Source organism: Lepisosteus platostomus, chromosome 1, assembly GCF_059453375.1.
Source record: "Lepisosteus platostomus isolate fLepPlt1 chromosome 1, fLepPlt1.hap1, whole genome shotgun sequence".
Taxonomy (NCBI): domain Eukaryota; kingdom Metazoa; phylum Chordata; class Actinopteri; order Semionotiformes; family Lepisosteidae; genus Lepisosteus; species Lepisosteus platostomus.
The window spans coordinates 10,481,891-10,507,790 of record NC_142611.1 but is presented as its reverse complement, the minus strand read 5'-3'; the positions used below and the strand labels follow the sequence as shown (position 1 = coordinate 10,507,790).

The window sequence follows — 25,900 nt, the reverse complement described above, 5'->3', positions numbered from 1 at the left end:
CCTGCAGTCTGTGTGGGTCTTAATGCCCCAGTATAGTGACGGGGATGCTATACTATAAAAAGGCGCTGTCCTTCAGATGAGATGTAAGACTGGTCCTGACTCTCTGTGGTCATTAAAAACCCCAGGGTGTTCCTCAAAAAAAGTAGAGCTGTTGTCCTGGCCAAATCTTTCCTTGGCCTTTATTAATTATGGCCAACTAATAATCCCCATCTATTAACAGGCTTCCTCTTCCTTCTAGTCTCCTCCTCACTGGTAGTGTGTGGTGAGCGTTCTGGCGCACTATGGCTGCCGTCACATCATCCAGGTGGGGCTGCACATTGGTGGTGGAGGAGGGGAGTCCCCATTACCTGTAAAGCACTTTAAGTCCACTTTGACACTTTGTGTCCAGAAAAGCGCTATATAAGTGTAAGGAATTATTATGATGTCTTAATCCTTAAAACAAGGATTTTAAATCTCAGGATTATGATCTAGATCTGTGGGCTGAAGCCCTGGTCCAGGAGAATTTCAGGATCTTCTGGTTTTCTTTCCAAATTCAAGATTCATACTACTGAATGGAACCACTTGGGTACTTAATTAGCCAAGATTAACATGATCTCTAGCCAGTGATACTGTAGATTAAGTTTTCAAAACCTGAAGGACTCTCCTGGACCATGACGGGCACCGATATATCCTCATACAGTTACACATGGCTCACATGAAGGAAAGAGACCAAGCCAATCTGTTAAAATAACAGAAACACAGTTAATAAAAATGCACTGGACACACCAGTTTCTTCTTCCAATATTTTAATATAAAAAAGTGCACAGAAAAGCAGATTGAATGGAGAATAAACAAGGCATGCAGTAAACTATTTTAAAAAAATCAAAGTTGCTAAATAATAAAGTCATATATTTAAATAAATATTTTTCCCTTTCGAAAAACAAATATATAAAACATTTCACTTAAATACCACACACAGGGTGAGAACATCACACAGGAGGGCCTGGGACCAGAATGGGGGAGCTGGAAGCTCATGCTTGTCTGTCTGTCGGAACTCTGGGGTGACAAAGACAGTGCCCTGTGATTTGTAATATCCTACTCTCCATTAAGGCAACAGAAGGTCAAAACACGGGTTCAAAGCAGTTTGTCACCCCCAACAGATGGACACAAAGGATTCTAGAACAGACATGCACACTTCCAGCAGGAATGCAGTTCACAGGTTTGAATGAAGGAATGTAGGAATCCTGTACTTGTTTACTTATATCGCAGTCTGGGTGGAGCAATGTTTACAGTGGGGGCTCGTTCATGCCAAGGGCAACAGGGAACTGAAATCTGCTAACATCTGTCCCCCTTGTCCGCCATTGTCGTCTCAGGTTGTTGAGCAGAAGAAATTTCCTTCAGAAATGTACTATTATTTTGAATGAGAACCCAGGAGTTTCACCCCTTCCTTCCACTGAACCACAGAACACCACAGCTCTACATCAACAGTAAAGAAAAGCCCCCCAAAAATGGCATCTGCATTTGAAGGAACGGAAAAAAAAGGAAAATATTAAGACTTCCTAAAGATAAGTAAAATCTGCAGTATCTGCTCTTTAAAGGCAGTTCAGGTTGCTGCTAATATCCTGTCCCAAGAAACTGTTCTTAACAGATCATGTTCAAAAACTACTGCTGCTGCATCTTCCAGGCATTGAACTGGAACTACTGTACAACTTTGACCTGTGGAACTTATCCAGTCAAAGCCTCAGTCCAGCCATGCAGAATGGATCCAATGCAAGTCTACCAACTGTGCACCCACAATGTGGACTATCATATAATATGATATCTTCCATTCAATATAGATAATATTGGTTTATATTACATTACTATTCAGAGGACTACTTTCTTAATTTGACCAATAACACACCCCCATCGTGTAACAATGAAAATACAATTGAAATGAGAAGAAAAATGTAGGCACATATAGTATAAAAGCAAATCAAGCTTTAAACATCTCCAAATAATTAAAAACATAAAATATTGCCCTATTTGTCCAAGCAATCTATAAACTGTATTACAGACACTTCATTTTATACCAAGTGGGGACAGACTTTATAAGACCACTATCAAAGTTCCAGCTCTGGCCAGCACTCATCACATTGTCAGGATGTTACCCTATAAACAACCTTCTCTCTGTTCTGTTGGAATGTTTCTATTGTTTGGCTAAAAAAAAAATCAGAAAATATTATATAGATTATAATAATTATATAATACAGTACAATACATATATAATATCACATAGATTTTTTTCTGGAATTTTGAGAAGGAGAACATGAGAATGGGAACATTGAATCATTTTGATAAAAATATCAGAGAATGCAACAGGGTGTTTATTCAACCAAGACCTTTTCCAACCACCTGTTCTTCCACCACCTCCCCCCTCCCGCCCCAGAGTTTGAAATGAAGGCTTTCCCCCCTAAAACCCAGGAGGTATCAGGTGGAGGAATCCACAAGGCTTCATTTTCACACGTGGACTTACGGATCTCTGCTCTGAATTTCTTTGTAGAGACTCCAGATCCCTTCTCTGAAGTGGAAATGTGTTTTTAAAGTCAAAGGGCTGCACTGAGATGGAGCTACAGTCTGCGTTACGCCATTCGCTTCAAAAGTGCATGCAACAAAATCCCACTTAACTGATCAGTGGTGCTGTGAATACTAAGAAGAGAAAAAATACATTCATGAATTTGAAATGATGTACTGCTGAATGTCCTCAAAGTTAGAGTCTCCCTGTCTCAATGTGGGTCACTATTATTTTTTACTGTATGTGACGATTGTTCTCTTATCTAAAACTACAATTTTGTGTCTTGCTCAAATACGGAGTGAAAGTCATAAGACAATACGATAAAGAATTAAACTGCCACTTTAGTCACTCAGATAATTTGAGCAGTCCACTTTTTTTGATCCCGTAATACCAGGAGTTTAATTTAGCATTTTATTATGTGCAAAAACAGGCAATAAGCTTGGAATGGCAGGAAAGGCCTTTGAAAATAGCCCAGATGTTTGCCTACTTTGATGGCTACTTTTAAAAAGATATTTAAAAAATGGAATGTCTAGTAAGGAGACTTAAAGAACAGAAACAAACAGTGATGTCTAATTACCCTGTATGTCTTCAGAAATAGCAATGGATGTCTATCACCAAACAACACACACCCTGTGCTCTTTCTCCACTGCTGCCTGAGCAGTGTGCAGGACAGCCTGTCTCAGGCCTGTACTGTCATTGGTGAAAGAACACTGATGCTCAGTGAGATGCATCCATTACAGCACCAGGGGAAAATGGGAGTATGTGCAGTTCAATCACTGTGCTATTAAATTCAGCTCCGGTAAAATCCCAATTTCTCACTATGTCCCCAAAAATGCAATTTGTAACCTGTCAGGAGGAAGAGAAATGATACATGGTTCTTTTTTCATTTTTCTAAAGTGAGAATGTCTTTTGTCTGGATCAGTAACAGAGGGAACACCCCCTCCCCCCACCAGCCTCCGATGCGTTTCAGGAGCAGAAGTATCTTCTAGCACAGTGAGGTCTGTGACGATGGCATAACACGCCTCAGACTCCAACCTTTCTCCATATACTGTTCCCTGTGGTACAATCAACCCTATCCAAAATCAAATTGGGAATCAGCACATTAAACTGGACAAGGGCCAAACTGTGCTTTAGAAAGACTGTGAGTTTCAGCCCAGCTGATTAAAAAACTCCACAGAGGCTACATGCTGTACATCATGCTGGGCTGTTTTCTAATGATTGACACAGCGCAGTTAAATGAGCAAAGTTTCCAATACATAGCAGAATGGAAATAGATATTAAATTCTTCCTTGGTAGAATCCCTTTTAAGTAGTTCTTTGGGACAGAAGAAAAAAAAAATGCCGCGGATTTTGACAAAGAGAATAAGAACTGTAATGATGTCTGGGGAGAAGGAGACGCTGGGTTATAACTTCACTGCCACAACACAGGCTCCTGCCCTCCCAAGGCACAACGGTGCAACCTGCAAAAGATCACAAGGAATAACCCAGTGAACCAGCTGCCCACACCATCCGGCACACACCTCATGAAAAAGTTTCAGTTCCTGCATGTTAAAAATGTCATTTTCCATGTGTGTGATTAACATGTTCTCTGACAGTTTTGTTGAATGTGTTTTAGAAAAGGGAGATTTCTGGGCAGCACATATGCTCTGCTATTTACTTGGCTACCAAGTATGAAGAGTCCTGTGTTTTTAATGTTCTGTACTATCCGTTGCATGCTATAGTGCTTTGTTGTACTTTCATTATTTATTCTTATTTGTTCAAAAAGAACGGCACAAATATGAATCTCAATTTAAAAGATGGCAAATGAACTCCTTTCTCTCTTTGCTCTGGTCTGCATAGAAAGAGAGAGAGAGACAGCATACAACTCCAGGAGAGGCCATGAATGACACAAAGTGATCTGGAGGAGACGTGTTGCTAGGCATTTTACTCAGGACTGACACTGTTATTTTCTTTAAACTAGAACAGCAATTCAAAAAATATACAGTATATGACACAAAATAACACATACATTGTTTTGTTATTTTTAAATTGAATTCAAGGCATTGACATCTGAACTTTTTTTTTTCTATTAGGCAGTCAACTGATATTTAAACTTTTCACTCAAAAGCACAGCCTGTCTGTATGTGTCACCGTGTTGAGTATGACATTCCTTCTGAATTGCCACCTTTCAGTTTGGTGGCCTTGACTTGTCTTTTTTTCTGTACAATAATCCTGAATGTAGTAATTCAATATTCAATACTACAGAGTTTACAGGACATTTCCCATTTACCACCCTACCAGCTTTCGACATTGTGACTTTATTAAAAATGCTTCAATCTTGCACAGTTTATAGCAATATCTATAAAATGTTCTCATGCTGTCCTCTACATTGTTACAATGAAAAGACATTAAACGAGTTTTGTAAAAGAAATATAAACTATTCCAACATACAAATGTGGGAAGACTGCCTATGTCTATGGTGGGTTTGTGGCAATTAACATTTTAATATGTAATTAAATTTACACACACATATTCCATTGTTCAAATATGAAAGTCTCTTCTTGAGCAGGGATTGTCAGCCAGAATACATTACACCCCTGCAGGCAGAAAACCTTTTACTCTAACTCTTTATGAAAACTGAAACTTCTAAATAGGACACCTTTTTTTTTTTAATGAACATTGACCGATATGAGCCAACCACTCAGATAAACACAAGCACACAGCTAAACACACAGATAAACTCAACCACTAAATGCAGCTGCTAAGAGAATAGATTGAGCTCTGTGGCCTAGTAACTGGTTACCAGTGAGAGGAACTAGGATTCCCCAAACTGGCAGAATGGAGCCATGAAGAGAGTTGCAATTCGTCGACAACAGAGACTCCTGCTACTTAGGGGGTGTCTGTCGGCTCGGGGAGATTTCAGTGAGAGATGCTCTGCTTCTTCGGTCAAGGCTAATTCTCCTGACATGCTGTGTAGAACTTTCAACCTGTCACATTTCTGAAGGGCTCTGCAGGTGGTAATGTCAGAGAAGCCTGTCCACGTGTCTCATTCTTTAGTGAACAGGAACAGGGGCCGTAACTAGACAACTGAATCTTAAAAATATAGAAATTCCTCACCGAGAGGGAAAAAAAGAATGTCGCTAAGCAGACTAAAATAAATAAAAGACTTTCAGTATTACCACAGCAAAATATATTCATGTTCGGAAAGAAAAACGGGGAAACATTTAGGTGATGAAAGGGAAACATGATATATTAAATAAATATTTTAGTTCACTTAGTCGTTTATCACAAAATAGTAACACAAAATGTGCCACTGGCTGAGCAAAAACAAAATTCTAAATTAAATAGCTTTAGTATAGAAGTGGTAGAAGTGGGGTTTTTTGTATTAGAAGTACTTAAACATCTCTCCAGGACCTGATGGCATTTTACCTTGTGTATGTACTGTAAAGAAACGAAAAGGTTAACCAAAGATTGATAGATCACCATATCTTTATTATATCATAGGTAAGGTTATGGGAATGAGAATAATAACCAAACTACTACTACTCCCCACCTCGCAATCTTCGCTCCTCTAATTCTGGTCTCCTATCTGTCCCCCAAGCCCATCTACATTCTATGGGTGACAGGGCCTTGTCCTGTTAAGCCCCAAAGCTCTGGAACTCTCTCCCCAAGGATATCAGAGAGTCACCTTCTCTAAACTCCTTCAAATCCAGACTCAAAACCTTCTTCTTTAGAAGAGCCTTTACTTAACTGGTTCCATTCTTCGCCCCTCTGCTTTTCTTAGTAGCACCATCCACGGTCTGCTCTGTATATTGTAATTGTGTTTTATCTTGTGTATTCTTTTAATTCATTGTTGTTGTCATTCTGTAAAGCGCTTTGAGAAGCCACTTTTAAAGGCGCTATATAAAATAAAGTTTTTTATTATTATTATTATTGTAACTATTGGATCAATCTTTAGAATTCTTCCATGGAACATTCAGTACGGTTTATAAACATATATATATATTCCTGCTTAACTAATTAGAAATTTTGAATCCACAGTGTTAAGGGCTTAAAAAGAGACATTTGATAAATTTCGATTTTCATAAAGCTTTTTATAGTTTTTCTCATTAAAGATTAATTCGCAGACGGCAGGCATTCAAAGTGATGTATCACTTTGGGTTGACAGCTGGTTAACAGACTAGATAAATAATAGATCTTATTTAATGGCTTATAGATAATATTTAATGTAAACAGGGCAATTATAGTATATTTAGTTAAATGTACAGAATTTAAATCAAGTGATTTTAAAATTTTACAATGGACCAGCAGGACCTCACCGAGAATACAGTGCACAATTTTGGTCACCCTGATACAAACAGCTATAGCTGCTCTGGAATCAGGATAGAGAAATCAGAAACCAGGTGACCAGGGACTCAACTGGGCTTAAGGGAATGTTGTCCACTGACAGGCTGAACGGACTGAGCCCTTCTCATCTTGAACAGAGACGGCTGCAAGCAGCCCTGAATGAAGTATCTGAAATCCCCAAAAGTCACTGACTAAGCCAGTTCAGTGGACTATTTCAGAATGGACTGGGAAACACGAACCGAAGAATAAACTAGAAATTCACGACACATACTGTATTATTAAAAAGGAGAACAGGTGGAGCTTTTCACATAAAAAGCTGTGAGGTCTGGAACAAGCTACTCAGCCAGCGAAGGGGTTGCCCTCTACTTCTTTCAAGAAGCAGCTGGCCGAGGTCCAGGGGTCAACTGAATGAGTTATCGGGGCTGAGTGGCCTTTCTCTAGCTTGTAACCTTTCTTACATTTTAATGATGAGCCTGGCCTCAACAAAGGAACTCAACATTGTGGGTTCCATTACGAGATATCACCACACTGCCACACTGCTCAAGGATCCAGTTCCTCAGCTAATTCATTGCTGACAAAATCGAATCCGGGCAAAATGTGATGAGGGTGATGAGGATGAAGGGGGGCAGTAAAGCCGGGTCTGACCTGTGTCCACTCATTGGTCTGGGGGTCGTAGGCTTCAACGGCATTCAGATAGACCTGTCCATCGTACCCCCCAACGGCGTACAGGCGATCCCCCATCAGGCACACCCCTACAGCGTCTCTGCTGATGCTCATCGGGGCCACCGCTGTCCACGTGTCTGTCTTAGGGTCATACCTGTCGATGCCCAAACAGCCGGTCGTTAGGCAAACAGCTCAGAGGGGCTCTGCCTCCATCTGGGTACTCTGACCGAGCAGGCCGGCACGTTACCTCTCCACACAGTCTGACAGCCGCGACGTCAGGCTGGAGGCTGGGGCGTCGTGGCCCCCGATGGCGTAGAGGAATCCATTCCAGGTGGCAACGCCTACCCCTCCTCTCCTCTTGGCCATCTGCGCGCAGTGGACCCATTTGTTGGTGTGGGGGTCAAAACACTCCACCGACTTCAGGCAGGAGCTGCCATCCCGACCCCCGACTGCATAAAGCCTAAAAATAACGAAAAAGAAAGAGCAAGCTTTAAGGAACGATTGCTTTAAGAATCTTTAAGATTTCCTTGTTTGCCCACAGTGCTCAGGCTGGCTCTGTCCCAGGGTGAGCATCGACTGTAACACTTTAATTGAGAGCGACGTGATGCAATTCCTAACAAATTCCACTGCACACAGGCGCGGTGATGTAGCTTCTGCTGGTGGGAAGTCAGTCACGCCATTACATATTCTAGCCAGTTGTTCATTAAATTAAATTGGTGTGGAGAATTAAATTTTAGTCTGGGGATTAATTTCCATCTTCAGACAAAGAAAAAAAAACCCAAATTGAATTCACCAAGGAGCGTTCTCAATCTGTGATATGGAGACAAATGTACGATGTTTGAGATGAAACAAAGTAAGATTTCCCCTTTTTCCTTTTCTGACAGAACAGATTCTGCTTTCCGCATCATTAAGGGCAACAATTGGATTTTAGAGGTGTTATTACCATTTCAACAATTTAAGACCTGAAAATAAGATTACACCGGTTCAAACGATGTAAGAACTTGATCAATTAGGTAATGAAGAGCACAGGCAGCAGAGAAAACCACAGAGAAACCTTTGTGAGCACTGGGGTTAGAAGTGCTCATTTAAATTAGTCCAGTGTCATTGATAACCAGGAGCTCTGAAACCAGCCCTGGGTGTGAAATACATACAGTAGTGCTCTCTTTAACCTGGTATAATTTTTGGATTAACTGGAAAAAATTGCCAAAGCTTGTTTAATGACTACAGCACTTTGACGTACACTTATCAAAATCATACGGTTTTAAAAGTCCTTAAAATTATTAAATACAATCAGCATTTAATAATATGTCAGTATCGAGATCACCGATGTGAATAGTTTTAGGATGAAAAGCAGTTCTGAAACCAAATAATTTTGGGCTTTCATCTACTTGTGGCTGTGCAGATGCCTCTTCCATCTTAAACTGGAACTGAAGCTCAGGCCTGAGAAAGATCCTGATTGGCTCCTGATCTCCGACCATGTTTAACTTTTCATGGCCACTGTTGTGTATCGCAGCCTCCGTTGCATTTCAGCAACCTTCATTCTTTTCAGTGTAAGACACCTGAATGCAAAGGATGAAATGATTAGCATCAAGATGCTCGAGAATGTAGGTTGGAGCCCAGAGGAGACCACTCAATACATGATGCCTGCTTGGTTGCTTGTAGTTTAAAATCTTTATGAATCAGAAAACCACTATCTTAGCCCAGGAGACAACAAACAGTTTGGTCTTGATCAGGATGCAGAGGTGACCCAATATCTATGAAATCTGATATAAGATCAGGCGTAAGCTGACAGATGAAAGAGGCGATCTGCAAGACAAGTGTAACTTACTTTCCACTGAGCACGGCGACCCCCACTGTGCTCCTGGGGGTGGACATGCTGGCCACAAAGCTCCACTGCCGCGCCTGGGGGTCCCACCGTTCCACCGTGTTCAGATAACTCCAGCCATCGTGGCCCCCCACAGCATACATGGGGCCCTCCAGCACCGCCACACCTACACGCGAACATCAAGCATTGAGAGTCAGCCCCTGGGGGCCCCTCTTTCATAAAACTATGAAACCAAACTTCTTTCTGAGCACATATGTATATGAAGGCTGGAAACCCCTTTCAGGGTGTCAGTTCTGTGGGGCAGATCCAGTATGTGTTGCTGTTCTTATTGAGCTCAATAAATCTGAATCTGCACAAGACTGTGACCTGCTCCTCTGATGAAGAATATCCCACAACAGTGAGTATTGCATTTAGAGGCTCACTCAGCGCTGTATGGGAGAACTGTCCTGCTCTTCACCACAAGCTTGCTGCAGGATTAGAGCAGTAGTTGGACATTTTGATGTAGTTTGACACTTACTCCTTGTTGACAGGAGGCACATATTTAACTACATAATGAAGAACATTCCCCAAGACCAGCTGCAGTAAAGAATATATCGAAAGAATATCAGTCTCCAGAATATGGACACTCAAATACCTATTGGCATTCTTTGAATACTTTCCCATGTGCCGATACGGTATTTGTCAGTACTGTTTCAACTATGACCATTATAGTTAGAACAGGTATATAAAGGAGGTCAAAGCAAACAGCCAAGAGCTACAGTTTGCTGTTGGTAGTTTTGAGATGAATAAAATGGCAAATCAAGGAGCATCGCTGTAATGGCAGATGCTGTAATCTCTGTTTATGGGGTCTGTTATCGTGAATATACAAAGCATGGTGAGTTTCGTTTTACTTCCGTAAGCTCATTGTCCAATACTGTGGTATCAGCTGTAACCAAACCCTTTTAAAAGTACTGTTGCACGCAAAGCCTAACTACATATCACGCAGCATTTCAACGGTGGTGCCTGGGGCCAGATTGAGCAGAACATTTCTGAGCCCGGTTCTCGAGATTAGCTATGTAGACGGCGTCGGAAATACTCCAGGGTGGAGCTCTGCGTATTGAGAGAGGACAGGACAGGACAGGACTTCTATCTATCAGGCATCTGATTCATCCACGGTGCGACAGGGAGCGCTACAGGAGGTCATTCTTGCCTTCTGCCATAAGACTGTACAACGCATCCACCTTGCGTCTGGGCAGAGGCAACATTGACAGGGACCTGTTTCTGGACTAAACGCATCTACACATCTACTGCTACATCTGTTCTCTTTCTTTTTCTTTTTCTTTTTCCCCGTTTACAACCATTTTTTGTGCAATATATGCCAGGGACCTGTGCAATACATTTATATTTATATCTATAGTTACATCTATATTTATATTCATATGTGTGATACGATTTTCTGTGTACTGTTCTGTTCTAGTTTGTTCTTGTGTGTCCGGACTGTGAGTAACTCTTGTATTGTATTGTATGTATTGTACTATTATTATATAATTCGTTACACTGTGGCTGTGTTGCGTGTGTTAAGCTGCTGTTGCACTGCAATTTCCCTCACGGGATCAATAAAGTATCTATCTATCTGCATGCAGGAGGCTGTGAACACGGCTTGGATTACAAGTCAGTTCCTGCCGGTGAAGAAAAAGGCGATACTGCAGCCAGGTGAATGGGATTGCTAGGGGGAAGGTCAAGAAAAGCTCCAGAGCATCCACTGACTCCCTGAGTGCCTCCCTGAGGAGGTGGCTGAACCTTCTAGTGCTCCTCCCTTCAGCTGAGGTCCTACTGTCAGAGATTGGCAATCCGCCACTTCGGGGCCCCCTCTATTTGACTTGGGTGGCTGCCAGCCTCAGAGAAACCCAAGTCAGGTCTCGTTACCCAGGCCGTGTCTGTGAGTGGACATGGGTGGCATCACGCTCCAGGTCTTGTTCTTTGGGTTGTAGCACTCGACGGTGTTGAGGGTCTTCAGGCCGTCCCTCCCCCCGACCACGTACAGCTTGTCGTCCAGCACGGCCACGCCGAACTGCAGCCGCCTGCCGTTCATGTTGGCCACGTGCGTCCACGTGTTGGTGCGCAGCTCGTACCTCTCGATACTAGTGGCACCTGGAGCGAGGAGGCGAGAGAGGACCCCGTTCAGACATACAAACCCACGACAATAACCTCACCTTCTTTGAGTCGCGCGGTCACGGGCCGGTTCCGGAGGGCGCAATTTGGGGAAATGGTGAATGAAAGCAGCGAGCGGAGGAGCTGGCAATCAGGTCCGATTTTGATTTTGCGTTCTCGGACGTCCGTCGTGGCTGTGAAGGGCCTCAAAAGAAAAAGCCCAGGTGCGTCGCGCTAAAGTATATTCAATCCCTCACTCAGCAAAATGAAAGTTAAACTGGACAGTGCCCAAAGACAAAGGAAACGCCCACAGGAATTACTTAAAGTTGTCTGTGTTCCCTGATGTGGTGACAAGTGAGTAAAACATTATTATTTAGAATTATAAGCCCTGTAGTAACATCGGGGAGATAAAGACGACACACATATGTCCTTCAAAAAGGTGTGAGTCTCCAGTCATCTGCTTCTTATTCACACTGTGAGCTGGCGCTGGCACAGCGAGAACAAGGGCAACACTGCTAGGCCACAGGGGCTGCTGGTGTGTGGCAGCTCTAGAATCCTATAGCCGACACACAACCAGCCAGTCCTGGAAACCACCTCCCACTCTACTGGCTTGGAAATCCTGACCACAGTTTGCTTTGGACATTCCCAGACTGGAGCTAGGAATCTCCCAGCTACAGGGCTCTACGGAGCTCCGCTCAATCATCTGAACTTTCTCTACAAATCCTATTTACTGTGACAAATGGGGCTTTTGTACATCAGACCAGAGCACATGGCAGTGCGGGGGACCTCAGTGTAAGACACGGGACCTTTGGTGGCGTCCATGCCCCCTACTGCAAACAGCACCCCCACAGTGGACTTCCTGGGCCTGGTCCGCGGGCTCTGCAGCAAGGGCCTGCGCTCAGGCAGGAGGTGGTACTTCATGGCCTCCATGATCAGTCGGTGACATTCGATGTTGTCCCGGAAAAGGGGATTGTTCTCCATGTCGGCCAGGAACTAGGAAAGGAAAAGGAATTCCTGATCACCCAGGGATCAGAGCTCAAAGAACAGCCTATACAAATAAAGGTGCTTCCAACATATTATAATTGCTTACACTTATATAGAGCTTTTCTGAACATTCCACTCAACCATAGTGCCTATCAATGGGGAGGAGAGCAGAGTAATGAAGCCAATTCATAGATGGGGATTATTAGGAGGCCATGATTGGTAAAGGCCAATGGGAAATTTGGCTAGGACTCTCTTTTCTAGAAAGCCCTGGGATTTCTAATTACCACAGAGAGTCAGGACCTCGGTTTTATGTCTCATCCGAAGGACGGCGCCTATTTACAGTATAGTGTCCCTGTCACTATACTGGGGCATTAGGACCCACATGGACCGCAGGGTGAGCGCCCCCTGCTGGTCCCACTAAGACCTCTTCCAGCAGCAATCTTAGTTTTTCCCAGGAGGTCTCCCATCCAGGTACTGACCAGGCTCACACCTGCTGAGCTTCAGTGGGTTGCCAGTTGTGAGCTGCAGAGTGATATGGCTGCTGGCTACTCTGTAGCTACTATTGCTACTCCTGCAGAACCAAATACTAGTATATTAAGTCAAGACAGGACTGGCTTTACGGCAGTTATTACACATAAAGCCTCTTGGTGTACTATTATTTTGACTGACAGAGTATTATTAACAGGTAACACAGGTGCTGGCTTTCAACGTACGTATAACACAGGCAACAAAAATGAAATTGTCAAAAATGAGGAATTAATTGAATTCAATTAGAGATGAGGTAATTGAATCACGCACCAGTGTGGTCCTGAAAGGTCTGGTGTTGCAATACCCTGGATTACAGGAAGAGGCTGTTATCCTCATGGCAGTATCTTGCCACATATCCAGCTCTGTCACTTTGGTGGCAGAGAAGATAATTGAAATTCTAAAAATGACGGCAGGTTGGTCAATTAAAACTGTTAAAAAAAATCAGGAAATGCAATGGGACATAATGAAATATTCACTGCACAATGATATTCATTGGTGATATTATTTGTTGTTAAAATCTTCATTAGGTGATCAGAATAAAATCCATTAGGGACTGAGGAGCAGAGTATAATTTAGCATTTCCTTAAAATGCCTTTTTCCCCTCCTGCGAAGAATTAATATGGAAAATTACGTTCATTCTCTTAATATAGTTATGCTTGGTGCTGATTTATTCTCATTTATTTTCCCTCTGAACATCGTGCTGTTACTCTCTGTGTATACTGTATATGTTTTTAATTAGGCACAGTAGTAACAGAGAGGCTGACTAATTGCCTTAATCAGTTCAATTACTACTGACGCAAGTGCAGATTTTTCATTTGCTAATTACTTGACAAATTCCCCCGGATGACTTTGCCACCTGTTTCTCTACAGCATCACATCCATGTGTTCTGCTGGCTGCAGATTCACAGTTCGCTCCTGAACCGAGACACGTGATACAGTAATAACTAGCCTGACTGCTGACGACAGTGGATAGTTGCCCTAACATTTTAAGTGACTGTTACGTCCCAGTGTGTGTTCTGTGTGTGTTTTTTTCTATGTTCCACACTGCTGACCCTTGATTGTTCTCCCTTCCCCATTGGCCAACCATCACACCACTGTTTCAATATGATGTCATCATCAATCAGCCCTCAGCCAATCAGAACTCATTTTATTCACTATATAACATGGAGGCTTTCAGGAAGAAAAGGCCTTTCGTTCGGCTTCGGCTTCGGCTTCGGCTTCGGCTTCGACTTCGGCTTCGGCTTCGGCTTCGGCTTCGGCTTCGGCTTCGGCTTCGGCTTCGGCTTCGGCTTCGGCTTCGGCTTCGGCTTCGGCTTCGGCTTCGGCTTCGGCTTCGGCTTCGGCTTCGGCTTCGTTTTGCTTTGTGTGTGTTTATTTTCGTATAGCTTCGGCTTTGTTGTTTTGTTGGTTTTCTGTTAGTTTCTTTGTACTTTCGTTTGTTTGTGTTCATCCTTGTTTTGTCATTACCTTGCCCCAGTGTTACATGTTCAACTTTTGTGTTCTTTTGTACCCTGCTCCTGTTGATTACTCTTGTTTTCCCTTATTTGTATTCCTGGTTCACTTGTGTTTTTGTGTGAACTTTTGTATATAAGGTTAGCTTAGGTTGTTGGGTACACTTACACACTTAGTTGATTTTGTATTAGTACACTAGGTTAGTACGGGTGAGTGCCATTTGTCTTGTATGGTTTTGGGTAGTCAGTGCAGATTAGCTAGGGTGTTGAAGACGCCGAAGACCGTGTGTTTCGGGTTTTCTTTTGTAGTCAGATTAGCTTTCCCTCACTGTCCTAGCCAGCTCCATTTTGTTTGTTATTTTCTTTTCTTTGGCACCACTCTAGTTCCTTACCCTTATCACGCTTCCTAGTCCCTCACCAAAACCCCCCCTGCTTCCAAAAGAATTATCCTAAATGTTACACCCCTTTTCCCCTAGACACTTGGGGTCATAACAGTGACCATGTTTAAAAGTGCGAAAAAAGATGAAAAGCACAACGCTGGATTGCGGTTTTGCTTATATCATATGCGTTCTGTGTGAGTTTTTAATAGTTTCACACTTAAGCAAATTAGCCTTGCATTCTGCAGCCCGGTGAGAGTACGTCTGGTGATGGAGAGAGAAACGCACTAATTGAATCATTTTGACTACCGTAGTCTAATGGCGCTAGAGAACATAAGTGAACTGACACTGTAGCTGTTCCATAACCTTTTTAAATTTACATTACCATATATCGTTTGGTGCAAGACAGATTTTATCTACTCACTGGACACATGAGCAGCAGGTCAACAGCCTATACATTTGTATTAGGCCGCTTGAGGGAGCTAGGGAATGTTATCACTGTTGCACAGGCTCTGGTGTTGGTTTTTGTCCATTTGCTTTCAGAGGGTGTAACAGTTCCAGGGCAGAGCAATTCAGTCCTAGAAAAACTGCATTTCATTCCGGGCATCCTTAAAATTGACTGAACTGACCTAACTATTTACTATACTTGGCTGATAAAAGGTGGACCAACTGACTGTGAAAATGCAAATGTTTCCAAAGTCTTTATTTAATGCCCGTCAGACTGGACTGGTCAGCCCTGACTCAGTGGCAGGAGTAGTCATAATACAATTTTAGATAACTAAAAGGAGAAAATGTACAAGGAGACAAACACATGCAAGTGATTCACAGTCAGTAGATACTCTGAACACACCCATGTTCTGAATAAGATCGCAAAGACACAAGAATGAAATACCAAACAATCCATGACTAAAATAACCGCAACGCTAAAGTCTGCAAGAAGGATGCAGCATTCATTAGCATTACTCTTCATATCTCAATTAATTGAGACATCAGCCTCTCTAGCTGAGTGAGACGGATGTCTGTGTTTATTAAAGAAATCCAGCACAGTCCTTTCTGCAACCTATATTGTGTTACATGTGGACTGAGTCAAAACGAGAACTGAAAAACTAAACTTTTTTTCTGGGCCACAGAGAAAAAGATAAAACCCTTGATCAGAAATCAAAGGCTTCTCTGCAAAGCTGGTGAATCTGTCTGCTCAGAGACGGACTGTCTCCTCCAGCGCAGCGCACTGAGTTACCCAATTTACTTTGGTAACAACCACTAATATTTCAGTAAAGAAAGAATCACCAACGGAAAGAGAGCCATGAATTTCTATTCTGTCCCCTGGCACTTGCTCTGGGCTTAACGTACTTTCAATGGAATTAGAAAAAACATGAATGTGGATTGTACGGACTTCTTAAACACAGTATACCTAACATCCAGCTGAGTCTTTCAAACTCCAGCAATAATAAAGATTATGACACATTACTGATCCTACTACTTTTGCAACAAATAAAAAAAACAACTCCAAATACCTTTCAGAAGCTACTGCATTCAAAAGCTAGAGCCGGATAACTAAATACCCTGTGGTTTTCTCATAAAAGGGTTTCCTTCACCTCCATTTACAGGATTAAAGGATTACTTACTATTGTGCAGACAATAGCTGCAATATCTGATCTTGCCGAGATTCTCAATCCATAATTATCTGCCAAGCTAGCTTTATTTTAGTAAATAGCTTATCTGCCCGAAAGGCAATAGCAAATTGACATTCAACAAGGAATGATTTAAATTTTTATTCCCTTTCGGCAGCACGTTCTGCACTCGTGAGCTGACAGCCGCGATCTCGGAATCTAGGAAATGAGAATGTTTTTTTCTCTTCCCCGCTCTACACTTCAATACCTGCGATGTGAACAGCGTGCTCTCTGAGGATTGTCGTGGAGGGGCTGAAAACAATCATTTACATTTAGATAACCTGAGCTAATGCTGCAGGACTTTCCTGTGTGTTTCAGATTGAACAGAATGACTTCAATAAAAAGAAGAAGGGATGCTGCCTGTGAACCTCTGAGAGGTTGTTTTCAGGTGGATAAATGAGCAAGTGGGGAAAGGGCCCATCAGTGTCACTGTTGATTCGGCTATGGAGCTGTGAGGAGATTGAAGCACAGACTATTTAATTATTCACCGTGGAAAGAAATGGGGAAAAAAAAACCACATTTTGCTATTTTGCTTATGTTTTTCAAAATAATACTCAAATAAAACAAGCTGGGCAATAGTGACCCACTGTTAAGTAGATTTATATTATCCTTAAGGATGTAGGGTATTGTTTGCCTTGGTCAAGTACAGTACATGTATAGGTTTTAGTGCTGAATTCAGCTACATGAAAATAACTTAGAGGGTGTTACAATGTAAACTGAAGACCACTTGCGAAGCTATGTATTGAACAGTGCTAAATCTTTTAAGACAAGCCAAACTGTCTTAAAATCACATGGTAATCTTTGGCTTGATTGCATCACAACTACAAACCTGAAAACTGATACACAACAAGAACCACACAAGCCAGGTCCAGTCAATCATTTTGAATACCTGCTCGTAAAATTATTCTGAAATCAGCTCTGATGCTTGCGTTAAGAGTGCTGGAACCACAGGCTCCCCACCCCAGATAGGACAATCGGGGTCGTTTGCAGGTTAAGCCCCAGGACTGCTGTGAACTCCTCCATATTGCAGCCAAGAATACAACAGTTGTGATGTGGGTACTGGGCACCTGAACGTCCAATGCCTGGTACACCTTTTGAACGTGGTGGTGAAAATGCTTTGGAAATACGGTCTTCTGCAAAGTGAACAGAACAGTTCCGATGGGCAGACAAAATGTCTGAAATCATGACTTCACTGTTCCACCCAGAACGTGTGCTGCACATCATGTCTGCAGCAGACCTGGTTCTTTTCATTCATATACTACAGGAAGACAGCACACAAAAACACTATTATACAGCTGATTAAAAGCAGAGCTCAAGTTAATAATCAGTGAACCACTTACAAATGTTAAAATTGGTGATTTCAAGCCTCACTTGATTAAATCAGTTAAATCTTGAATGACTGGCAGGATGTGCCTGTGTCTGATGTCCGGACGGGGACACCGATGTGTCGTCAGGGTACGAACAGACCTGTGGGGCCAGCAGAGGCAGTCTGATGAAGGCCAGCAGCTTGCTGAGCTCGCCCTGCCTGCGCCCGACGTCGTGGTGCACCCAGCTCAGCAAGGCGTTCAGGACCGTCTCCTCGTCGGGGACGTTCATGTCATCAGAGGCCATGAGCTTCAGTACCTCGCCGGCTGGCAGCAGCAGGAACTCCTGGTTCCTGATCACCTCCAGGAAGTGCTCCTGTCAACAGCAACAAAACGGCGAAATCTTTGAGGACCTTGATGGTCTACTGTAGCCAACCCGGTGCTGCCCTGGAGTCAGTGTGATGCAGATTTGTTGTGAGGAGAAGTAGTAGGAACTGCACCGTTGGCCTGGCAAGGAGTGGGCTATTCTCAACCTTTCTGTCATTTTACCACATCATACAGTGGTGACCCTTGTGTTTCCCAGTACAGGTCATGTGGAGCTGCAGGAAGACTGAACCCCACTCTGGTCTTGTACAACCCAGACTCTTTAAAGGCTCTGCCACATTACCCGATTCAAACAGCTAGTATATAGCCCGGTTGTTTACAGAGGACAGAGCTAGTCATGGGACAGATAGTTAGAAGCCCAAAGAGCAACCACTGGATTGACACCAGAACGAAAAGGGAGTATAGAGACTTCCCCCTCTGCTTTTTGGAAAAAGGAAAGAGGCCTCCCCTTCTCTCTTTTTCCCTGTCAAGGCTTCAAGAGGAAAAAGTGAGCCTGGACAGGGGAAAAGGCAGAGGTCAGGATACAGTCTGATGACAAGAGGTACGGAATACTACAACATACAAACGCATAAAGTTCTATATTTATAGGAAGGATCACAGCAGCTGAGAGCCTATCTTGGAATTTTAGGATACAAGTTGAAACTTCACCCTGGAGGGGGTGGTAGTCTATCATCAGACTTGCACACATACACACAAAGGGACCATTTAGAGATACCAAGTAACCTCACCAGCATGACTCTGTAAGGTATAGGCAATGTGGCAAACCATTGAAATCATCCCAGATCCCGGGAACTTGTCATAATACAATTGTGAAAGTTTCCATCTGTATTTTCCTACCAAAACCAAAGTACTTCCTCACTTCCTGGTAAAGCTGAGAGCTAGGCAAATATCACCCCCATCTAAAGCGACACAGCTGGTTTTCACAGAGCCCAGTATGGAAATGTGCCAGCTTGCGGTGGAGATGGGCTACACTGGTAGTCGAGTAACATTATTTTTAGCCTGCGGTCAGAGCAACTCCACTTCTACTGTAATTAGAGATCTAGTTCTGAAAGGAACACAGAAATATAGAGGCCAAAAAGGAGAAACCATTATGCAGCGGCCTGGCACTGGAAAAAAAAAAAAGATGCATCTCATAAAAACAGGCTCTCAAGCACACATCCAGATGTGGAGTGAATCACTAGTGATTCCAATAAACAGGTGAAGCCGGCTTCAGCATCGAATTGTACAGAAATAGTAAAACAGGACTAAATGACCAAAACTATTCGGTATTGAATATGAGTAACAGGAGAAGCGGAGAGTGCAGCTTCTCAAGAAAACCCAGTGATTCAAAGCACAGAGCTGCGTGTGATCTGGACTCTTCATACGGATGTCTCTACTGAAATACAACAAGATTATTCCCCTCGGGCATGTACAGGAACACTCTGCCATAAAGTAAAACACTGCAGCTTTCCTCCACTGATTGCTTCTTCTCTACTCAGCATTCTGGAGTGAAGCATTCACTTTTACTTAGGCATCTCTGTCTTTGTAAAGACTGCTATTGTTATAAATAGAGTTTTGTACAGTTAACAAAGTTCTGACGTTTTTTTGGAGATACTTCAGAAGGGCGACCTAGTTTGCAGCACTGTTATCAGGAGGATGCAAAGCTAGATCTCAGATGGGGTGTCTCAACCCCAGTTCATCAGCTCTCACTACAAGAGCATTGACTCCTTTGAATGAACCCATCAGATGAAATATAGACATATATTAAAACTCAACAAGCTGTGAATGGTTGTGCTTAATATGTAAAGCATGTTCACCTCCGAGTGGGCATTTACATGCACAGGGATCTTTTCTGCAGGGCGTTGATAATTTATTGCATGCACATCCTGTAAATGTCTCCTAGTGTGACTGTCATAATGAAAGGGCATTCAATTTAATTCCCTGTTCTTGTGGATGACAGAAGAAATGACCATAGTCCTAGCATTTAATGCATGTATCACTCAGCTCTAAGCCAATAACGTTTCCTTTTCTCTGCAGACAACACATAAACAGTGACCGATGGACAAAAAAATGCTTCACTGTTCGACAACATCTGTCCGCTACTTATCTTTAATTGTGAAGCTCTGTTGTGGCTGCATGGGATCTGACTTGCTTTGTTTATAATCACGGCTGGCGGTACAGTGTATTAATTCCACGTCAGGCCTCTCCTCAAGCTCTCTAATGGACTCTCTCTGTGACACATAAAGGCTATTACAAGAGCTGTGATTGCACAGATTAGCCAGCGATGGAGGAAATAATTACAGGAGAAAGCCTGTTTGATAGAAAGCTCTAGTGGTATCGGTAATCTCAGGGAGAATGTAGTCCTTTTCATTTCCTTATCAAACAGTCTGCATTCCATGTATAAGCCAACAGCTTGGAGCTGGGCTGTCACTGTCAATCGGACACACACCGTCACAGGCATACTCATGCTTACAGACAGGCGATCTGCATGACAAAAGGCCATATTATTCGCTTTTGGTCGTCTTAAAGGTGATCAGACAAAACTAGATCCCCATTTTAAACTCATCAATTGAGATACAGTAACAGGATAATACAGTAATGGTAGAGTGCAGGGGGTAAAGAGTGAGGACACACAGTTTAGTGCAAGTGTGTACATTTCTTTTGGACAGCTGTAGCCCTGGAGCTCACTGTGAAATGTCCTATGAACGTGTTTAAACCCTATGCACTCAGGTATCCCTGTTGACTGACTCTCATCCTACAGGCTTTTTATTGTTGATGGCTTTCCTGGCACCTTTAAAAAATGTGTGACTCAAGAAACTAACAAAAAGAGATACATCTACCTCATTACAACAACAACTAGTTCAATTTCAAGACTTTGTTCTAATAATCGTCTACCACTGTACAGCTGCACAATATTTTTTAGATTTTCCCATGGTATTTACTTTACTTTTTCAATACTCTAGTGCTGGGGCATAAGAGTAAGCTTCTCTAAGCTTTACCGTGGATTAAACCATGACATCACTGACAGCTCATTTCTTCACTTTTTTTCGGACCACGGTGAATGTTTATCAGGGTATGTGCCACTGGGCAGATATTTAAACCTTTTTTTTCCCAGCAGGAGTTAGACTGTGTAGCCACACATTATACAGTACAACAACAATTCTAAACAATTACATTTAATTCCAACTATGATTACAAAGGAAGACAGAGGAAGGGGAAAAGAAATTAATATAACAGCAAAGCTAAAAACAATACAGAAGATCAGAGTATAAAGCATATTCACCTACACACTGGTCAGCAATGGGGTACAGAATTATACACCTGTCCACTAAGCCACAATAAACTACATTTTTTAAACCACTATGATTAAACTATAATACGAATCCTGTTTATCCTTCACCGATTTATACAACGCAGTTGTTACAGCTTTATAAACAAGTTAATGGCTTCTGGATTATGGCTTATTAATAATTATACAGAAAAAAACAGTGTCTTTTTATAGACAGTTTCTATGACAACCTCAAGTGAGAACAGAGGCACTGCCTCAGTGAATTATCCATTATTACCACAGTGAAATTGGAGTCCCAGTTGTAACCCAATAAAATCAAACATAATAAAGGAAGTAAAGCCATCCATCTGGCATGACTAATTAATTACAAGGGTTGTATTTTGTTCTTGCCTTCAAATTCAATCACTTCAAACCCACACAAAGTGAGAAGCAGAACATAGATTGAGAAAGAGAATTGAGCTGAGCATCATTGTTCTGTTAAAAAAAACTACTTCAAACTATTGGTCCTGTTGTGAGATGAAAATCTTAAACACCCCTGAACTATCGGCGCCGAGGAGATTAGGCTGTCCAACTCCCAAATAAACAAACTTCAAAACCACTAGTTTTGTTGTTTTAGAAAAAGCTTTCTGTCTGTCTCTTAGATTCCAGTCCTGTCTATATTAAATCTTTAGCCTGCAAACTTCAGATCCAGATGTTAAGCTCAGATCCACATCTTATACTGGTTTGGGCAAGGTTGCAGTGAAACCCTAAGCCTAATTGGGATAAATAAGTACATTAGCAACAACAACATCTGCAACTCATAGTGTCTTACAGTCACAACTGTAGGCCTCTTCTCTGGCAAAGGCCTTTTTTGCACAAGGACTTGTTTCCCCAGCTAATGGACCTTCAAGTGGAGAACACGACCCTGAAGACACAAATGGAAATTAAGAGCACTGACATTCAGGGCTAAACATCAGGAGGCACTTGTAACACGTAAGGAGTCATGGATTCCCCCCAAAAACTACACATCCATGCATATTGAAACACGGCGTCCTTAAATAAATAAATTAGCCCCCAGCGCGCCAGCAAAAGATCACTTAACCAAAGCATGTAAACTGAATTAGAGAGTTAGGAAATCACAGAAGGTTCCACTCTCATTCCAACAGCTGTTTAATTAATCTGACCTTTTAGATAACCAAAAGTGGTGCCTTCTAGGTTTTGCAAAGTGCTTCTCGGAAATGAGCCCTTCAGAGTCTTTTTTTCACATCACTAGACAGTTTGTGCAGGAGTGCCCGCGGGAGGCTGGAAGGTGCCCTAGCAGGTGCCCACCATGGTGTAGTTGTGCGCCACCCGGTGCAGGTCGGTGCAGCCCTGGGCATCGGCGAAGGAGCGGATTCCCAGGCAGTTGGAGGGGTGGAGCTGCTTCATGAGGAAGCGACAGCAGGCCTCCACCACGGGGGACAGCTGCAGCAGGCAGGCTGTGGACAGCAGGCTCTCGATGGTCTCCTCTCGCAGCTCCAGACGACCTGCGGAAAGGGCACAGACTTGTATAGACTTCACAAATGGGTCACAAGTGGCTGTGCGTCACACGGGCTTCACAATGTACCACACTGACAGTGTATAACACAACACACAGGCCTCACAGTTAACCAAACTAACAGCGGACCACATAACACACACAGGCGTCACAGTGACAGTGTGTCACACAAAGCACATGTGTCACAATGTACCACACTGACAATGTGTAACACAACACACACAGGCGTCATAATGTCCCAATGTCCCACACTGACAGTGTGTCACACAAAGCACAGGCGTTACAATGTATCACTCTCACAGTGCATAAAAAAATGCACGGGTGTCACCGCACTGGCAGTGTGGAACAACACACACAGGCGTCACAATGTTCATCAGTGACAGTGTGTCACACAACACACAAGTGTCACAATGTACCACAGTGACAGTATTTCAAACATCCACGTGCCAGAATGAGCTCAGTTACCAGTCCGCCACTAGAACACACAGCAGTCAGGTAAGTCAAATGAATGAGCAATGGCAGCAGCATGATTGGCATGTTTTTCACCCAAAATGTATGAGGTTTTCTTTTCTGTTGCTGCTTTATTTAATTCACCTCGACAGTATAATACCTCAAAGCTGTGCTGCAAATGCGCAATGCGAGGTGAAGGCAAGAGAAGTCATGTGACCTTATTATCCAATCACATTCCCAGAAAGACCCTATTGATCTGTGAATCAAAGTCTGAGCCATAGAGAGCAGAAAAAACACTTTGGAAGTCTATGTGTACAGTCTGATAGACAGAAGCCAGATGAAAAACATCATACATTTAACCATGTCAACATGATATCATATCTTGCCAACAAGATGAAGCAGAAACATTCTAGGAACAGAACTACAGAAGGAGCATTTATTTTTAAATGATACCGTTACCGCCAAATGTATTTTAGCAAACGTAGAGAGATACTTATGATCCGTGATATCTGAATAACTGCTGTGTGACTCTGTTTTTCACATATCAGACAGGGGGACAAGACCCTGAGCAACAGGAAAACTAGTTCACACTGTAAACGAGCGAAAACTAGATGTTTAAATGGCTGTAAAAGTGGTATATCCTGTAAGTGTTTCAGCACCTTCTGCGCTGGGTTACAATCAATCTTGTGTCTGGCACTGTGCAGGAGAGTATAGCCCTTCTCCCTCTCTTAGTACCTGTGTAGGCGTACTGTACCAGAGCCCACAGCGCACTGGGTTCCACACCCTCCATCTTGACTTCCTCTTGTTTCGCCTCCCGGACGTCACTGGTGAACATGGCCGCAAAGTAGTCCGAGACCGAGGACAGGACCAGCCTGGCAGGGGCAGAAAGGTCGCAAGGAAAGAGGGTGAGCCGGGCCCCGTTTCTGTCTGTCCTTTCTTATTGTGGGCTTGTCATATTGCCCTTTGAGGTGTCAGTGAGACGAGAGAAGCTCTGCCAGTTCCACTGGCTCCCTCTCCGCATGAATTATAGATTCAGGCTTACTCAAGAAATTCCTTCACCGCTCCCAAGTCTGACTCCTGTGAGGCCACACAGAAGCAGGTATGGTTTTACAGAAAAATAGTTCAAGCATGAGAAAACTTTCACCTGCACAGGGTAAGTTCCTCCTCCAGTGTGTACATTGCTACCGTCACCTCAGACAAGGCTCTGTTCATTACCCCAACTGCTTCAGTCTGTTAGCAGTACTGATTGTCATCAGCATTACTGGGGTGTCAACCTGCTAACAGGATGGACTAGTGTACAAGTCCAGAACCTTGTCTCAAATTACTTTCCACTGCACAATGGTGATACAAACCAAATTAAATCAGCACTGCCACTTTTTCAAATCTTTATTTTAATTTCCACGAACATCCCCTCCGGTTTTCTCTTCTGCACTGGGAACAAGTGAAGCCATCCTGAGAAAGCACTTTGTACGGTTTCCGTAACACAACGGAATGAGGAAATTCTCTGCTCAAAGCGGAGTGGAAACTCCCTGGTGTCTATAAAAATACACGCTGACTTCTTTTACAGTCCAGCGGTGTATCCATATAGAATCTGGCAGATAGCTCTACAGACAGTATTTAAATATTTACACAAATACTGTGTGCTCTGCATTTTTCAGCATTATGCCTCTGATGTACTTTATCAATAATTTAAATGATTTTAGATGGCTTAAGCCAGCTCAAGTGTCAACAAGGGACCACCATTGTATTTCTTGTATCATAGCTAGAAGGTTACTCATTTTTTACCAAACATCTCTGCAGTTAACTGAGTTTTGTGTTTTTTGGTTTCATACTGTCTAGTTTTGCAATTTGACATTACTGGGCAGTATCCAGTGTGTTGATTCGCAATGGTGGGATTTTCAATCAAATCTCTCCATGGCCTCCAAGAAGACGAAACCCAATGACCAATTACGATGACCAGTACTTACAACAGTTTCCTTGACTTTCCTCACTCTCCAATCTGGTAAAACAGGTGGCTGCAGCACAGACTCGATTACAGGGGAATGCAGCCTCAAAAGCGAGATCATTTAGGCACAATCTATTTTGCTACAAGCTGTTCTAACCAAATGTCCTTTGAATTTGTAAAAAAAAAAAAGCGTAGCAATAGCTACTAATTATGTCAGTTTTCAATCTGGACTTATTTCTAAAGGATCTGATTTAAAAGCTAGCGTTTTTTTAATTTGATACGTCTCTGGAACCTGCCACTGCGCTGGTGTTACAGCCACCGTGAAGCGAGATACTGAGTTTGCAACTGTTGACTTCACTGTGCCTTCTGACCAGTGTACAGGCACAATCCAGAATGAGCAGGTCTTAGCCTGCTCTGTCTTCATTTCAGCTAAGCAGAAAACAATTACATCAATGACTCTTGGGGCAGGGTGTTTCACTCTAATCAGAAATCACTGGAATTGAGTAATCCTGAGTGACCAGTCAACCGGTTAAGGTTAAGTTAAGGC

General features: G+C 42.7%; 1 protein-coding gene across 1 annotated transcript in view; it reads right to left on the bottom strand.

The window, feature by feature from the left end:
- Window positions 1-768: 768 nt before the first annotated feature.
- Window positions 769-25,900, bottom strand: part of klhl5 (kelch-like family member 5) — a 38,002-nt gene continuing 12,870 nt past the window's right edge. The window contains exons 3-11 of the mRNA XM_088621173.1: window positions 24,144-24,280; window positions 22,751-22,947; window positions 17,954-18,166; window positions 12,283-12,469; window positions 11,252-11,476; window positions 9,350-9,512; window positions 7,769-7,981; window positions 7,504-7,675; window positions 769-3,992 (exon numbers count right to left, since the gene is read on the bottom strand). Coding sequence (XP_088477299.1) covers window positions 3,936-3,992; window positions 7,504-7,675; window positions 7,769-7,981; window positions 9,350-9,512; window positions 11,252-11,476; window positions 12,283-12,469; window positions 17,954-18,166; window positions 22,751-22,947; window positions 24,144-24,280 — 1,564 coding nt within the window. The 3' untranslated portion in view covers window positions 769-3,935. The remainder of the gene's footprint in view (window positions 3,993-7,503; window positions 7,676-7,768; window positions 7,982-9,349; window positions 9,513-11,251; window positions 11,477-12,282; window positions 12,470-17,953; window positions 18,167-22,750; window positions 22,948-24,143; window positions 24,281-25,900) is intronic.